The 18,009-nt window shown below is 46.5% G+C and overlaps 1 protein-coding gene across 1 annotated transcript in view; it reads right to left on the bottom strand.

The window, feature by feature from the left end:
• Nucleotides 1–3,549: 3,549 nt before the first annotated feature.
• LOC311521755 (cohesin subunit SA-2-like) overlaps nucleotides 3,550–18,009 on the bottom strand; it is a 92,855-nt gene continuing 78,395 nt past the window's right edge. Inside the window, exons 26-33 of the mRNA XM_084630308.1 lie at nucleotides 16,607–16,758; nucleotides 15,799–15,900; nucleotides 14,367–14,512; nucleotides 14,142–14,270; nucleotides 10,594–10,784; nucleotides 7,787–7,961; nucleotides 6,521–6,608; nucleotides 3,550–5,418 (exon numbers count right to left, since the gene is read on the bottom strand). Coding sequence (XP_084486434.1) covers nucleotides 5,176–5,418; nucleotides 6,521–6,608; nucleotides 7,787–7,961; nucleotides 10,594–10,784; nucleotides 14,142–14,270; nucleotides 14,367–14,512; nucleotides 15,799–15,900; nucleotides 16,607–16,758 — 1,226 coding nt within the window. The 3' untranslated portion in view covers nucleotides 3,550–5,175. The remainder of the gene's footprint in view (nucleotides 5,419–6,520; nucleotides 6,609–7,786; nucleotides 7,962–10,593; nucleotides 10,785–14,141; nucleotides 14,271–14,366; nucleotides 14,513–15,798; nucleotides 15,901–16,606; nucleotides 16,759–18,009) is intronic.

Raw genomic sequence — 18,009 nt, 5'->3', positions numbered from 1 at the left:
GGACGGAGCATTGGTTTTGGAATGAACATGTGCAACTATCTCGAAGAACAACAGTTACGGAAAGGTTAGTAACCATTTTTTCTTCGAGTGCACACACATGTCCATTCCAATATACACAAGCAGTTGTATGGGAGGTGGGTTCTGAGTTCAAGGACAGGCTGACTGCAAGACTACATGGCCAAAGCTGGCATTGTCTTTAGTCTGCTGTATGATGGCACAGTACACTGTGAATGTGTGAACTGACGACCAGAGTGCTGCCTTGCAGATATCGTGAATCAGGACTTGTGGTAGGAAAGTAATGGGGGAAGTTTGAGACCTTGTGGAATGAGCCATTAGATTAGCTGGGGGCAAGATGTTCACAAATTCATAACATGTCCTTAAACAAGAAATAATCCACAATGAGATTCTGTGCAGAGATGAGGAAACCTTTTAATTCTTTCTGCTATGGCGATGAACAGCTGAGTAGATCTGCAGAATGGTTTGTATGAAGAAAGTCAGGGCTGGCCAAACATCCAATAAGTGGAGGCACTGTTCCTCTCTCTTTGCATGTGGCTTAGGGTAGAAAACCGGCAGAAAGATTGCTTGACTGCAATGGAATTGTGAGATGACTATTGGAAGAAATGATGGGTGTGGTCACAACTAGACTCTGTCCTTGAAAAAAGAACATCTATGGGGACTCCGATGTGAGGGCCCAGATCTCTGAAACTCTTCTGGCCGAAGTGATAGCCAACAGGAAGGCCACTTTCCAGGAAAGGTGTAAAAATGAGCACGTTGCTAGCAGTTCAAAGCAGTACTGTAAGCTTTGACAGGACAAGGTTCAGGTCCCAGGGGGCATGGACAAGGGACCTCCAAATCTTTGAGAAACCAGATGGAGAATCGCTTCCATTTTTGAAGGTGGGTGGCCCTGGCGGAGGGCTTCTTACTTCCCAGTAGGACCTTGCAGACCTGCTTCGAGCAGGATTCAGCCATGGAGCTTCCAGGCCATCAGATGAAGAAAGCTGAGATTTGGGTGCAGCAGCTGACCATGGTCCCAAGAGATCACGTCCAGATGCTGTGGAAGCCATAGCTATGCCTCTAAGGACATGCCTAAGAGGGTGGTGAACCAATGCGGCCTGGGCCATGCCAGGGCTATGAGAATGACCTGCACTTGGTCTCCACTGATCTTCATCAGAAATTTGGGAATCAGAGGGCGAGGAGGAGATGTGTAGTACAGCTGTCTTGACCATGGAAACGGGAACACATCGTTAAGGGACCCCACACTGTGACCTTACAGGAAGCAGAACTGATGTTGCAGGTGGCAAATTGGTCTATAAGCGGAGTCCCCCACCATTGAAAGATGTCCCCCATGATGTCCAGCATAGGTCCCCAGTGACCTTTAGGCCAAGCATCCAATAGCACCCCTCTGCCTAGGTCCATGGCAGGGTAGGAGTGTCTGGAAGAGTGGTGGGAGCGACTCCTTGGAAGAGAGGAGCATGATCCAATCTCCAACCCAGAAGATGATGAGTCTCTATCTGGTGACCATGGAGGTGCGGTGATCATTAGTTGGCAAAAGCAAATGGGACAAATGCCCAGTTTTTCCTAAAAGGGGCTCGGGGGGTGAGCGGGTCAGCCCTCTGCAGCAAAGGAGGGCTCGGACTGGCTCTGTGTGGGGAGGGGGTGTGGCTTGGGTGAGTGGCTCAGGCCAGCTCCACTAAGTGGGGGGGGGGAGGGGCTTGGGCAAGCGGCTCAGACCAGCTTAGGGGGGAGGAGGAGGGTTGAGAATATGGTCCCACCATCACAGCAGGCTCCGGCTTCCAGCCTGGCCAGGGGATGGCTTCAGGGGGAAGAGGAGGCACAGGGGTCATGGCCACAGTTCCAGCACTGGTAGCCCCCGCTCCCCTTCTATACAGGTTCCGACTCAGGCCATGCAGTGATAAGCGGGAGGTGGAGAGCTGTCGACCTACACAACCTGTCATACCCTCACTGCTAAGAAAACCTTCCAGCTCAGACACCTCGCACACATGCGCACCCCCCCCATTTGGAATACATGTAGGGACCATCACTCAAAGATGAAAAACAAGTTTTTCAGCTAACCAGATGTCCAGCTTGCACAGAAAATGGCAACGTGTTTTTAATCTCATTTCTCCCATCTGCTCCTCCTCAACTCCAGGTAAACAAAAACGTTCTAAGAAAACATTGTATAGGACGCAAGCCTGCTGTCAGAACCAAAGGTCTGAGCTCACTTGGAGTGATATTTCACTTCACCACTCTGCCCTGACTGACTCAGGAGAGCACCATACTTGATCTTCTACAGAAGAAGGGAGGCACTGCTCTAATGTGAAAGGCTTGAGGCTAGTGTGTGAACTATGAGGGCAGATGCAGCATCTGTCAAATGACTGAATGAAAATGAAACAAAGTTGCAGGATTTTGGGGGGCCACACCCACTATCTATACATAAAACTTATGATCCCAATAGCACAGATTCAGGGACATTCCTGCCACTATTCTCACTGGAGAAGAAACATCAAAAACTGTGAAGAAGATAAAAAACCACTCAAATACCAAAGCAAATAATCTGTTGAACTCCAGAGTAGAAGTACCTTGTCATGGGGGCTTGGTGGGTCAACCAGGGCCATCCTCGTTTACCCAGTGCAGGGTTGATATACCCCATCACACAGTTGTTGGGATTCCTTTTGAGTCAACAATCACGACCCAGGGGCTCAGGACCTCTGGTGGGGCAGAGAAAACAAACAGTCCGTAGTCCCTGGGATGGGCAAAGCAAACACTCAGTCTGTAGCCCCTGGGGCTCCCGGCCAGGGCAAACAATAACAGTTGGGACTCTGACCCTGTGGGCAGGGCAGAGTGAACAGTCTAAATCAGGAATCCCCGGTAGCAATGCCTAGTGGCAACTGCGGGGGGTGGGGATAGGGGAACCTGGGCCCTTCCTACTCTACCAGGTTCTGACCAGCACCCTCTGAAGCCAGTAAACTCCCTATTAAGACTTCAAGCCTTGGCTCCTAACACATTCCCTGGGTCACTTCCTACCATAAAGCCCCTCTCAGGCATTTCCTCAGCTGGCAGCAGCTTGGCATCTCTGTGGTCGGCTGGTCGTCCGCAGCATAGTCTGGGTCCACGGTCCCAATAGCCGGGTGAGTCAACAGTTCCTCTGCAGGAGCCTGCAGCAAACATCCTTTCTCCTCCTCCTCCTCCTCCAGCCCAACTGAGCTGGGCTGCCTCCTTAAACCTGTCCACTCCACCTGGACCATGCACAACAGGAGCGAGGAAGGGTGGTCTCCTGGTCCCACAGTGATTGGTCAGCACCTGTTGGCCCAGTGCGGGGTTCACAGTATCACAGAATCATAGAATATCAGGGTTGGAAAGGACCTCAGGAGGTCATCTAGTCCAACCCCCTGCTCAAAGCAGGAACAATCCCCAATTTTTGCCCCGGATCCCTAAATGGCCCCCTCAAGGATTGAACTCACAACCCTGGGTTTAGCAGGCCAAAGCTCAAACCACTGAGCTATCCCTCCCCCCCTCAATACACCCTGATTTCCCCCCCCCATACACCCTGCTACACCCTGTCATACATCCTCCCCCTCAAGTCAGGACCTGATGGCTGTCCTCCCTCATCTTCCTCTCTGCCCACTTGGGAAAAGAGATCAGCATTTGCATGGGCTCTCCCCAGGCGGTAAAGTCCCTCGAACTTGTAGGGCTGGAGACAGAGGTACCATTTCTAATTCTAATCCTGGCATTAGTGTCCTTCAAGGAGTGGGTCCATCGAAAGGATGCATGATCTGTCATGCGTTGGAATGGGTTCCCCAGCAGATAATGTAAGACTTCAACAGCCCATTTCACTGCCAGTGCCTCTTCTTCTATTGTTGAATATCTCGTTTCACAGGGAAATAATTTCCTTCTTTGGTAGAATAGTGGGTGTTCTTCCCCATCCTGCTCCTGGGATAGCACCGTTCCGAGGCCCACCTCTAAGGTGTCGGTCTGGAGTATAAACCAGTTCGAAAAGTCTGGGTGGAATAGGGCTGGTTCTTGACTCAATCAGTCCTTCAGAGTCTGGAAAGCGTGTTCACAGTCCCTGGACCATTATGCCCTCTTAGCTGGGAGTTCTTTGTCAGATCCCTAAGGGGCGCTGTTAGGGTGTCAAACTGGGGCACAAAGCGTCTATAGAAACTGGCCAGTTCAAGAAACTGCCTCACCTGCCTTTTGGTCGAGGGGGTTGGGCAGTCTCTCATGGCCTGGACCTTATCCACGAGTGGGTGCAACCACCCATGCCTCACTGTGTATCCCAGGTATATCACCTCCTTCTGTCCTAGTGGCATTTAGATGGTTTTTCAGTTAGCCCAGCTACCCCAAGTGCTTGCAGTACTGTGGTGAGGTGTCTTAGATTATCTTCCCAGTTGGCACTGTATACCTACTATGTTGTCAATATAAGCTGCTGTGTATTGATCATGTGGCTGCAACAGCTAATCCATAAGCCATTAGAAGGTCGACACAGCCCCGTGTATGACATGGTTGTAAATGGGAAAAGGCCGAATGGCGTGGCAAAGGCTGTCTTCTCCTGGGAGGTCGGGGTCAGGGAAATTTGCCAATACCCCTTTGTTAGATCCAGTATAGATATAAACTTGGCATTCCCTAGTCACTCGAGCAGTTCATCCACCCAGGGCAGAGAGTAGGTGTTGAATTGTGAGATTGTACTGACTTTCTGGAAGTCTATGCAGAACCTCATGGATCCATCAGGTTTTGGAACGAGAACAATGGGGCTCCTCCACTCATTGCAAGATTCTGTCATGGCCTCCAACAGCCAGCATCGACTTGAGCTCTTCCCAGATGACTTCCCACATCTTCCTGGGCAGCGACTGACGATGGTCTGGCCCGCGTAACAGGACTCAACTGTTAAGGACAGTCGGAGGCTCTGACCCTCTGGGCAGGGCAGGGTGAACAATCAGTCCAAATCAGTAGTCCTTTGTAGCCACTCTTAGTGGCAAGTGCAGGGGTAAGGGAACCCAGGCCCACTCTACTCCACCGAGTTCCAACCCAGGGCCCTATGAAGCCGGTAAACTCCCTATTAAGGATTCAAGCCATGGCTCCTAACACATTCCCTGGGTCACTTCCTACCATAAAGTCCCCCTCAGGCATGTCCTCAGCTGGCAGCGGCTCGGCGTCCCTGTCAGTCTCTGTGGCCGGCTAGTCGTCCGCAGCATAGGGCGGGTCCATGGTCCCAACAGCCGGGTGAGTCAACAGTTCCTCTGCAGCAGCCTGCAGCACACATTCTTCCTCCTCTTCCGCCAGCCCCAACTGACCTGCGCTGCCTCCTTTTATCTGTCCCCTCCACCTGGAGCCTGTATAACAGAGGCAAGGAGGTGAGGTCTCCAGTGACTGGTCAGCACCGCTTGGCCGTGTGCAGGATTGATACAACCCATCACATACCTGAAAGTCAGAAAGTCCCATAATGAACATATTTGGGAAGGCTGGAAAGACCCACAAGGGAAAAAAGCCATTTACAAATCAATTCTGCTTGCACCACCTTCAAAAATGCTGTCCAATAAAACGTCTAAAAGGAGGCGAAGAGGGTTATAATGAGAACAACCTAAAGGAAATGCACACCTTCTACACCTGCTGTCCTCACTAACCCTTAAAGCAGAAGTCGCCAAACTGTGGGCCACACCTCCCTATGGAGGTGCAGAGGAATGTTCGGGGGGCCCGGCAGGCCCGGGCCAGCCCCCACAGGAGGAGGGGAGGGAGCGACACCCAGTCCTGCCCCACCCCCAGCTCTGCTCCGGCCCTGCCTCCAGCCATAGTCCTGGCTCCCGGCCTCCTTACCCCTTCCACATCCCCTCACACAGAGCTGCGGCCTAACTCTCAGCCCTGGTGGGCGGGGGGGGTGGGGTGGGGGGAGAGGCGCAGACAGGGGTAAAGGGGGGCACAACCCTCAGACGTTTGGGGACCACCGCCTTAAAGAAAGGCAAGGAAGGTAGTTTGCTCACCTGCTTCAAGGGGTTAGTGAAGTTAGCAGCTGCAGCATGGGAAACTTGATAGCCTCAATTCAGCTTGATAAAGAAATAGGATTAAATGGGATTTTCTGAAAGGCAATGTTTATATTTAGGGGACTTGGCTGGACATTACTCTGCTGCCCTAAAGGGTAAAATGTGTCCCTGCTGTAGACCAGGAAGAGCCATCTGCTCATAAACAAGTGCCTTCCAAGTATGTAGGAGGGGAATGGGTACCTTCTCTTGAAAGATCTTTGACAGCTGTTAATGTATGTAACAGGGCCTAGATGCTACTAGGAGAGGCTCCATAGACAAGCAAGAGAAAGAACCCATGTCAAGCTACGCGTGGGGGGAAAATGAAAAGTCTTTCTTCCTCCCGCTTCTAGCAGCTATAAAGGGGAGTAGGGTACACGGGTGGAGCAAAGACATGAGCTTGACAAACTGGCTTCTTGGGTTATGTACTATCACTTTTCTCCCCCTCCACACAGCAGCCCAAGTACAACTGTACAAATCTGGATAAGCCAAAACTAAACTACCATTACCTGGTCTGCGCCAACAACATCCACATCTTCGCCTACATCTTCTGCTCCACCATCTGCTGAGAAGTCTTCTGCCTTGATCACATCTTCGCTGGAACGAAAAGCCGAGCAGTTTAGTTCCTGGCCTGGAAACACACTTCCCTTTGACGGAGGTTCTATTTAGAATGTGTTTTGCTTGCGGCGCTAAAAGGGAGGGCAGATTTTAAAGACTGCATGCACATGATACGAGTTGCTTTTAGGATTCTTGCATAAAGAAGCCCAAAGTCTTTGGCCCAAAGTGGGGAAGAGCTTCATTATATTCTGATAAAACGAATTTTGATTCGTGCAACTTGGCACCAAACAACCAAAAAGTGTAAAAAAAAACAAAAACCAAAAAAAACCCACCACCCACCTATGAGTCTGTCCAGTAAATCCATTTAAGGAGAGTGGGCGCTGTCACCCTGAAAACTGCATTTCTGGCTGGAGTTTGTGTTTTCCCTTTTAACCTTGACAAGTGACATCTCAGATTTCTGTACCTGAGATATTACAGAGAAAATATTGCTTTGTTTGTCTGTGTGTTTTCTTGGTGCACTGGATGGCACATGGAGTCTAGCCAGAGGCCCTGTTCTGTGGATAGTGTTGGGCACTTCCTCCATTATGTCATGTTCTGTGTGGAGCTCCCACACAGTTGGCCTCAGGCCCTGCAGGAAGGAATTCACCAGAAACACAGCAGCACAGCTGCTGAGGCCAAGACGATGTCTCCTTTTCCAATTTCTCTCTTAGGAGTAAAGAGGAGCTGGGGACAGGTGGGGTGGAGAAACACCCTTCTTCATTCCCAAACCCAGGGCTGGGTAGTAACTGGTACCTGGGAAGCCCCTTTCGCGCTCCACAAAGGGCTAGGGAGTGATTCAAATCTGAGGTGACGGGGCTGGAAAGCCCCATTCTTCCCTCTGCAACTTTTTCAATGGGACTGGGAACTACAGAAGTCAGGCAGGAAGCCTTCTCCTCCTTCCCCAGCTGCCTATAGGACTAGGGAGCAACGGGAGTCTGGGCAGCTAGGGGAGAGGGTTGTTCACTCCCTGTACGTCCAAGAGGAGAACACAGAAGTTGGAAGATAGAATCAGGAGGAGGGTATGGCCCCAGGCAACTGCTCCATAGCAGCACTGAGAACACAAGGAGTGCCCCAAGGTGTGAACTGTAAGACACTGCACTAATTGCACACAGTTTTGCAGTCTGCGTATTTGAAAAATCCCAGCTCTTTTAGGGGCTTGTGAACCATTTTTCCCTCACCGACGTCTTCTGCTCAGTCCCACTGGACAAAAGAATGGCAGACATTCTTGGAGACTTGTATCTTGAGACTTCAACCTCTTTCTGCTTTTCCCTGCTGCAGCAGTGAGTTCTGGAGTGCACAGGAAGTCTGGAGTCTTGTTTGTTGTCTCAGTGTGGCTGGTTTCAGGCAGGGACCCTGTAACAGACAATCAATAGCACTATTCTTCATTCTCGCTCTCTGAGACATTGAGAGAGGAATACTTCAAACAGCCCAAGAGAGAGGAAAAAGCAGCGTTTGTTACAATGGGTGCAGTCATTGTGGAAGCTAAATTCATAGAGACACTCTGAGCAAAGCATTCATTTTAAAATTCCACTGTGTTGAATGACCCAGCTAAAATCTATACAAAAAACCCCAAAATGACGGCTTGGGCAGTGGCTGATTTTGCACAGCGTATGTGAGACCTCCAGCTTAGGTTTCTGGGCCCTGACTCTTCCTCTCCAGACCAGAGGGCACTGTCAGTGCTGCACATGTTATACCAATAAAATAAAAACCAGCAGGATCTTATTAAAGGGGAAAAGGCAAAATACTACATTTATTGTGAATATAGAAAGAATCATAGTAAGTAGTTAGATATAGCTATAACATTCCATTCAATCTCATATTTATTCACACATTCATTCATACACACACACACAGGTTCTGCAAGGTTGTTATCATAGTTACCAGCCTTAGAGGTGCTCATGCCAAGCCACTGGCCAGGTGGCCTGGACATGAAGAGGGAGCAGGGCCTTGTCAGATGCACATCTGATGCTCCTGGAAGTTGGTTTGCAGAATCAGACCCCAAAGTTCTCACTTTCAGAGTCCATTTTTATAGGAGTTTCTTCCTATGCCAGTCTATGGGAATTGCTTCATCATGCTGTTGCTGAATCAATCAGCAGATAGTACATTCCTGATGGCTCCGTGCTGCCAGATGTTATCTTGTTCTTTGGTTCTCCCATTCTTGAGGCTGTTGGGTGGATTCCAGTCTGCCCTCCGGGGGTCCTCTGGTTATTTCCACTTGACGCCTTCTTCAGCCGATGGACACTGGATTCTTAGGCTGGCACCTCCCTGATCATTCAGTTATTATCCACACCAAGCATCCATCCACATACATCCTCTATCTCTATTTTAATCACAATTGTTAACAAAGCTAGATGAATACAACAAAAGGGTGGGGAGTCTCTGGGTGCTGTTTCTATTGTTACAGAGTATTGCTTTGAGTCTCTCTCTGTGTGAGTAGTTGTTGTTACAAAGAATTGCTTTGAGAACAGACTCTGTCTTAGAATGTACTAACACAATTAGCAGCTTGCAAGTTTCACACATAGAGGGAGAGAAACAGTACCAAAAACCAAGAGACCTCTTAATTAGTAATACCCTGGAATTTAAACTATGGGAAATCAAACTCATTTGTGATTTTAATACAGAACTTCTTTAATATGATCTAACATAATAACTGTGCACATAGCCTCTCTGGAAAGGCAGACCACCTTTGTGACATGCTGCTGCAACCCCGCCATGTCCCCAGAGATCAGGGGTGGGCAAACTACAGCCCGCGGGCCAGATCTGGCCAATCAGGGCCTTGGATCCGGCCTACGGGATTGCCACCCCAGTGGCACTGCGGGCCCCGTGCCGCTCCCGGAAGCAGCCATCACCACGTCCCTGCGGCCTCTGGGGTGGGGAGTGGGGCAGAGAGCTCCGTGCGCTGCCCTTGCCTGCAGACACCTCTCCCCGCAGCTCCCATTGGCTGTGAACAGGGAACCACAGCCAATGCTTTGGGGCTTTGGGGAAGGTACCCACAGGGGAGGGCAGCGCGTGGAGCCCTCTGTCTCTTTCCCCTCCTCCCCCACGCCTCCCTCCCCGGGGCCACAGGGACCTGGTGCCGGCCGCTTCCTGGAGCAGCGTGGGGCCAGGGCAGGCAGGCAACCTGCCCTGGCTCCACTCCATGCTGTTGCCACCCAGAGCCACTCCAGATAAGCAGCACCTGGCCAGAGCCCACACCCCGACCCCCTGTCACACCCCACACCCTTCCTACACCCCAAGCCCCTTCCCGGAGCCCCCTGCCACATCCCAAATCCCTACCGCACTTCAACCCCCTGCCCTGAGCCCCCTGCCACACCCCAACCCCGTCCCAACCCTGCATTCATGGCTCTGCATGCAATTTCCCTACCCAGATGTGGCCCTTGGGCCAAAAAGTTTGCCCACCCCTGCCATAGATACTGGACTCTGAAGGGAGTCCCATCAACTCCTCAGATGAAGGATGATGTGCAAAGCATAGCCCTGAGGATGGCTGTAAGCCAGAAAGGGAGGAATTAAAAGATCTTCTGGAGAGGATTCCCTTTGTTCTTCTAACAGAATACATCCCAAAAATAGCAACAGTAAGAATCTATATTTAGCACTTCTATAAATAACTGTTTTCATTATCATAGGGCTTCATAAAATTTATCTAATCCTCACAATACCACTGTGTGGAGTCAAGTAATATTATCCTCACTTAGACATGGAGAAACTGAGGCAGGGATGTTAAGTGACTGGCTCAAGGCTACCGAAGGCATGAATGACAGCAGGGACTAAAACAGAACTCGAGAGTTTCTGGCTCCCATACTCAGACCACTGGACCAAGCCTCTCTCTAGTGAATGATGAAAACAACAAATCTGAAGGGAAAAATATAGGGTTTAGAATGGCAAGTCTACAACAGCCCACACACTGCAGTATTTTAATGTGATATGTTATCCATTTTTACTGAGGACACAACCAATCAGATTTAACAAGATGGTGGAACTTTCATACCATTAGACAATTTTCTTTTAAAAGAAGATGTCTTAGATCTGCTTGTGGGTGACAATTCTCTTAAACTGCTGATAACAGAATTCTCCTCATCTTCATTTGCCAGCAAAGAGTTCCTGTACCAAACCAAGGGGTGCCATTCATCTCCTCTGCAAGATGCTGGCTCTGTTATATACCTCTGCAGGTAACCATACCTGGGGAAAAATGAGAAGTATAAGAAAAATCAAAATTTCTTCTGTAGCTATCTAGGCTAACCCTTCCTACATTCGGGTTTTTTCCCTCTCCTCTGCAATTGGGGAGGCAGAACCAGATCCATCAAGCAACAGAAAGAGGGAGGGCCTGGCTCCCCCTTCCGAGAAAACAAATCAGTGTGAGTGCTTCCGAAGCTGAAAGATTGCTCAGAACATTACAAACAACTCTTGAGTCCCAATAATTACAGAGCCACATCCATCTTTTAGTACAATTTCCTACACTCTAGCACAGGGAAAGTAACTGTTTGTTGCTGCTGCCAGGAAGCAATTTACTGGGTTGTTTTCTTGTAAGATAACCCCTCCCCAGCAACTGAAAGGTCTAGTCCTGCCTCCTCAACTGCAGAGCAGAGGGAAACCCAACTGAGAGGCATTCCCTTTGATTTAACAGCAAGACAAAACGAACTCCGGAATTAGAAAGCAGGGGTGGGGGCTGGCGGGCTCAATGCTTTCCAGCTACAGCTCATCACTTCCAATCCAGCCAGCACTGTTAAACCAGATCCCACGTTAGAACATGCACACCGTGAACATTTTATACATTTTAATATAATTAATTATATCAATAATTATTTTAATTATAATTTTATATTGTTATTACTACTCTGATTCGGAAGGCAGCCTGGAAAATATCAGAGCTTTCATCAAAACAAGAAAAAGACAGTCCTGGGAGGATGACTCAGATGATTAGAGTCATGCATCATGGAGACTCAACACACTGATTATGCAATATGTTAGTTTCAAACAAGAGTGTACTGTAACTAAAATTTTAGGGTCTAATCCAACTCCCACTGATGTCAGTGGAAACACTCCTATTTTGAAGCCCTTAGCACTGTTTTTTTATTTAATAAATTGTTTCTATGTATACTTTGTGGCAAACACAAACTGACAAGTAAAATATTTTACCACTAAACTCCATATACTTAGAACATGTTGGCTATACTCCTTTCTAACAAACGTCCTTATTCTCTTTATCATGTGTTATAGGTGCATTCACAAACGTTATGCAGGTCTGTTCACCAGTCCTGTGCCTGATTAATAATAAAAATGAAAATAACCAGATGTTTATTTTCAAAAGTTCATGTTGACTTAAAACATTCCATCCTGTAATTTATGGTGCAACTAAACCTAAATATTTCTAAAAGGAAATATAATCTCCAGACCTTGCAAGGCATTTTGAGCCTCCCAGAAAAGAAACTGTTACTTTACAAACATAGCTTGAATGTAGAGTTGTAGATAAAATTGCAATTTCCCCCTCCTTGAGAACTTTATTGTTTTTCATTTATTTCCAACATAGGTGGGCAAGTCAAAGACAGCTGAAGATAAACTCTAGGTGTGTTTCTTGCTTGGTTCCTCACAAGAGTGGTCAAAAGATGAGCAAACCAGTAGGGATATTCCTGCTTTCTTGGAATATACCCACTGGAAAAAAAATTAGACACAGCCTCGGAAAATCATCATGAAAATTTACCATCCTGCCCATCCTGCTGATGAAATATTTTCCTTTATCATTTAAAAAAAAAAGTTACTCTCCTAAGACAAATTGGTAAATAGAGTTTTGCAAGGGTGAATTAACAGAAATCCACCTGGGGGGAAAAGATCACCATATGGAAGAGAACGATTGCTTAAACCAAGTCCACATTGTGATGATGGAGTTAAACAAACGTTTGTGGAAGGTACAATCTAGTGGTACACACAAGAGATCCTGGCTGGCAAAAATGCAAAATTAGAAAGGGTAATTACTATAATTATAGACTGATCAAAATCAAACAATCAGAGGTCACAATACAAAAAAGGGAATCTGCACACTGCACATTTTCCCCCTGCACGTTGCATTTTTATATCTTATTCATTTCTCAATATGCAGTCTGTGTATAACTGAATCCTGAATACATTTGGTTTGTCACGGATTAAGAGTAGCATGAGGTTAAACATTTTACCACTCTTAATCCTTGGCATACAAGTCATTTGAAGCTCTCCATGAAAGATCAGTTCCAATTGAACCCATGCTAATGCTATAACCAGTAAGCTTAACAATCCAGTAGTGAGCAAGTTACACGGGGCATGGCAGGATGCAGGCAGCATGCTTTTTTTCCTACTTGCTGCCTGGTTTCTTCTCTGTCATGAAACTTTACCTATTGACACTGACTAAGGAAGAAAAGAGAAGGAATGGAATGGAAGGAACCAAGGGACAGAAAGGAGGAAGGAGCTCCTGCAGTACCAGAGACAGAGAAGAGCAAACACTGAGGAAGCAGGGTCTATGGGTTTGTCTACACTTAAAACGCTGCAGCAGCGCTGCTGTAGCATTTAGTGAAGAGGCTACCTATGTTGACGGGAGAGTTTCTCCCATCCGTATAGGTACTCCACCTCCCCAAAAAGAAGGATGCCCTCTTGTCAACACAGCGCTGTTCACACCGGAGTTAGATCAGTACAACTATGTTGCTCAGGGGTGTTCTGATTGGATTTTCCACACCCCTGAACGATGTAGTTATACAAACATAAGTTGATAGCGTATACCAAGCCTAACAGACACTATCATGTTCCTCTGTACTAGGATACAAAATATCCAGAGCCATAAGAATAAATGGCCCAGTGTTATATTATTATTTTTTAATATTTACATTACAATAGCACCCAGAGGTGCCAATCAGAACCAGAATCCCATTCTGTCAGGGTCTACAAAGACATAGTTCCTGCAGTGAAGAGCTTCATGCGACATATTTTGTAACAGAATCCTCAGAGAAGCTAGTCTGCCCCAGTCATATGGATTGTGGTTTTGGCTCCTTCCATTCCGTTGTCACTGTATAAGCTCTATCTCCACCTCTTCTGCTTTGCTCCAGGACAGAACTTAAACCGGTTAACACTTGAGACCACCCTTAAAAAAAGGGTTCTATTTGCTCCTGCCAGCCAATATACCTCCCTCCCTCATATATCATGTTAACACCATTTTCCCCCATGGCCTTTTTTTTTTAAAAACACCTTTTTTTTTTATTTGGTTGTAATTATGGCTAAAAACTGATTGGGTATGTAGATGCACAACCCCAAAAAACTGCTAGCACAGACTGAAATGGAGAAGAAATCAAAACTGAAAAAGTGTCCAATCATCCACACTTCTGATGGGAAACCAAACAGATTTCCAAAGTTGGCCAGACAGAGAAGTACTTGAATAATTCTTTCAACAATATCAAGCCATCCATTATACAAAGACACACTGTACAAAAACGATCTATGCACGAGTGTGTAAGTGCTGCATATGACATGCATCACCTAAGATCACTTGTCTGGCAGTAAGCAATAAAGGTAACTTACACTAATTTTTTGTCAGGCTTTAGTAGCTTATTGGAGAATTCACTGATGATTAACAGAAAGCTTAAATTTGGAGGCAGGCATTTCCCTTCCACTCCAGCAGCTCCTTGAAAGGCAAATTCAATCCCTTCTCTATTAGAGGGGAAAAAATAAGAGGGACAAGGTAACTTAACAGAGAAAATAAACACAAACAATGCCATGGACAATATATGGTTATGTGGCACATACTTGTGTATCATGGCTACTGATTCTCTGGATTTCACCTGATCCCAGCCAAATGTCAGTGAAAAGCGACGAGCAAGTTCTTTAATGTTTGTGAAAGACGAATCCATGCTGTGGGTACTACCATGGGTTTCTGTATGTTTCTGAAACAACTGCAAAACCACAAACACCAACATGTAAACTTCCAGGCAACAAAAGCACAAGGAGAACACACCAGCCATACAATACTTACCTCATGTAGAGCGAAGCATTGCAAAGGAAACGAACAAGCGCAAAACAAATTCATTTGCTGAAGAATCACACTCACTTGGAACAAACCTGAGAGGTTTGAGCACTGCCTGGGAAAATATCTGCAAAGGGTGCCACTCTGTTTAGCAGGTAGGATGCCTTACTTGCATAGGCCTCTAATCCTGCAAAATGATAAGTGCCTTCAACTCCCACTGAGATCAGTGGATCTAGTCAGAGGGCTTAATCTCACCCTGAGGGTTAGAGAAAATCAGAGCATGGTTACACAACGGCTAGTTTTGAAAGAGAAGCAGCAACGCTTGCCCACGTAGTTGAGGGCATGACTGAGCCAACCGAGAGACACAGACCTTATTGCCAAGTTTTTTTCTAATAGAACATGTAGGTAGTTTGTTCCCTGCGACCTGAAAATTTTGAAGGTCAATGAAAGACCAACCTGGGCCAGTTGTCTATGTGATATGTAACAGACTTTCTGACTATGTGGGCAGAATATATGTGGCCAAATGCGGCTCACCCTCACTTTATCTCGTATTTCAGGGGTTGGGTCATGGATCTAAGCTCCTGGCGAAGTGTGTGAAGTCAGCAGAGCTCATATATCAGTCAATCTAGGAGGAGTCTGTTCTGCAACTTAGGAGTATGACATGGATGCTGGGAGAACAGATGTCCATGAGGAAACCAGGCTAGAGCAGTTTCTAAAACAGATTATTAGGCTCAATACTGCTATGGCAGAGTTGGTGTAACTAGAGGAGCAGGGGCCATCATCAGGTGTGTCCAATTTTTTCAATAAAAATCTAATTTAAATTCTCTAGTCAAGCATGGAAACGATGGGGGCCTGATCCCAGAAGGCACTGAACACCTCTGGAGAAATGCCAACCACCCCCAATTTCAGTGGGAGTTGAGGCTGCTCACCACTATGTACCCAGAGGCCCTGAGTCTGTATCTTGCAACACAAGACGTTCCATGAATAATAACAATCCTAAAAGATCAGGTATTTGGCAAAAAAAATTAGGTTTTTACTCTTAGGCCAAAGGGCTCATAAGGTGCTTTGACAAAGAAAAGCACTTACATGAATTCAAGAAAGTGACTTTTTCACTATCTATTTAAATTAGTTTGAATAACTATGACAAGGTACCTAGAAAATTATAGTGTGGGGATGGCTTTCATCAGAGTCCCTTTCCTTCTGCATTACTCTTACCTGCTGCAGGCAGAGAATCAACGTCTTGGCACTCAGGATTTTGTTGTTGTGCCTCGTCCTGCTCAGGGTTTCCTTAATTATATCTCCAAAATCATTGTAGGTCTATTAGTGCAAAAAATACATAACAGAAACATCACTACCTTACTACAGCTTTATGAATACACAATACCTGGGGTACACTCATGAAACACAGGAAAAACAGAGACTGCTAAGAAAAACTGAACAATTCATAAAATATTCCAGGTCCTAGATATCTTGCTAAAAGGAACTTTTTTTACATGTTTTCACAAGGATAATTTTATTTATGCTCCCTTGTAAAGTACTGTGAGATCTATGGATGAAAAATAGTTAAGTATTATTCTGACAGGAGGACTGAATCAATGAGTTGGAAACAGAATATGGAGATTTTCACACCTAGACTACTGATTCACACCCAGCCCTGGCCACGTGGATACCAAGTGTCATCGCCAGCAGATGGCTATTGAAACCACTCATTTCACTCAAGTTTAGAGTGATCCTAGTGACCAAGTGCCACCACCACAAATGGCACCTCTCTGGCAGTCTTCTACAGAAGCCAAAGAGTTAATGAACGGGGAACTAAATTACCCTGTCTCTTAGTAATCATTCATTCTACTCTAAGGTACATTAGCAGAGCAGTGGGGAGAAGCCTGCACTGCTACTGTTCATTTCTGCAACCATTTTGTGCATAAACAGATGACTCTGGCCTCCAAGGTCGCTAATCCAGCACCTTCCACAAGTACTAGAGTCACTTTCATGGCGTAAATGCATTTTCAAAGCTAAGTGTTACCTTCATATAGTGCTTATAGATCTCAGCAGCCGCAGACATCTCCACCACGGTAAACACAATTAGCTTGCAATAGACTGCAAGAAGACTCCGCCTCCTGTGTAAATCATTCAATTTGTAGCCCTCCTTTTCCCTCTCCTCCTCTTCTGTCAAGTCTAGGGAAATAAACATGCTAAGGCTTTGTTCTAACATTTTACTTAATGTATTTTATTTTTAAGGCCAACTTCAACCCAAATTACACAAACTCAGCTGTTCAGTCAACTCTCTAAATAACAGACACTATCCTTACCAAAGGATATAGGTTTATTTCCATTACAAAGCTCACAGCTGATGACAGTGCAAGCTACTTATTTGTATATCCTTTCTATTCTAATCTTTGTAGGGATTTCACATTTCTACCAGTCAGAATCTCCTTGTAAGATCCTGGCTATAGCTGTAGGACAGGACCAAAACACGGAACACAGAACAAAAACCAAACACATCTGACAGAAAAAGACCAGCGAACCATATCAACATCTTTTCTTTAAAAGAAATCAATGCCAGCACCCAGCACTCAATTCATGAGTAACTCCACAGAAACAAACCAGTACACACAGCCTGTGAGAGAAGAATTCAGTTGCAAGTTTCCAAGTAGTTATCAACACTGACATCTGACATTTACTTAGCATGTAAACTCTCTGGGACAGGTCATTTTGTTCTGTGTATGTATAGTGCCTAGCACAATGGGGTCCTGGTCCACAACTGTGGGCCCCAGGATTACTTCAGTACAAATAATAATACATTTGGGAACCAATTGCTTTTACGGCTTTTGCCAGCCCTGTTGCTGGAGGTGCTTGGAGAGAGTTACCTGCGGAAGGAAAGCCTGGGAGAGTTAGACTCCTGCCTGGAGTGAATTCTGCCTCCTCGCTGCCAGAAAGCTTCCCTGATCTCTGGCCTAGGAATCCCACATGACCTGTTTCTGGCTTTCAAACCCAGCCTCTGGCCTAGGAACCAATGAGAGGCAGGTAGGCTGACCAGGAGTAAATGACTGTCAGGGTCAGAACTGACAAGGGGCAGCTGACAGATAACACAGGCAGATAGGCTCATGGGAGAGAAAAGACAAGGAATCACTCCTGGATGCAGGAGTTTGCTGAGTTTATTGTAGGGGAGAGAGTAAGACAGTGAGTTTGGAGGGGGAAGTTGGGACCCTTTGTTGGGAGGACTGAGGAATTGAAAATATGTTTCTTCTCATGTTCAATTCCTCAGAGCAAGTTGCTGGGTAAGTATCATAGAAATGTAGGGCTGGAAGGGACCTCAAAAGGTCAGCTAGTCCAGCCCTCTGCACTAAGGCAGACAAGTAAACCTAGACCATCCCTGAGAGGTGTTTGTCCAACTTGTTCCTAAAAAACTCCAATGAGGGGGTTCCA

This window comes from Lepidochelys olivacea, assembly GCF_965140295.1.
Source record: "Lepidochelys olivacea isolate rLepOli2 genome assembly, chromosome: 1".
NCBI lineage: Eukaryota > Metazoa > Chordata > Testudines > Cheloniidae > Lepidochelys > Lepidochelys olivacea.
The sequence above is the reverse complement of the archived record's forward strand: the minus strand, read 5'-3'. Positions and strand labels throughout refer to the sequence as shown.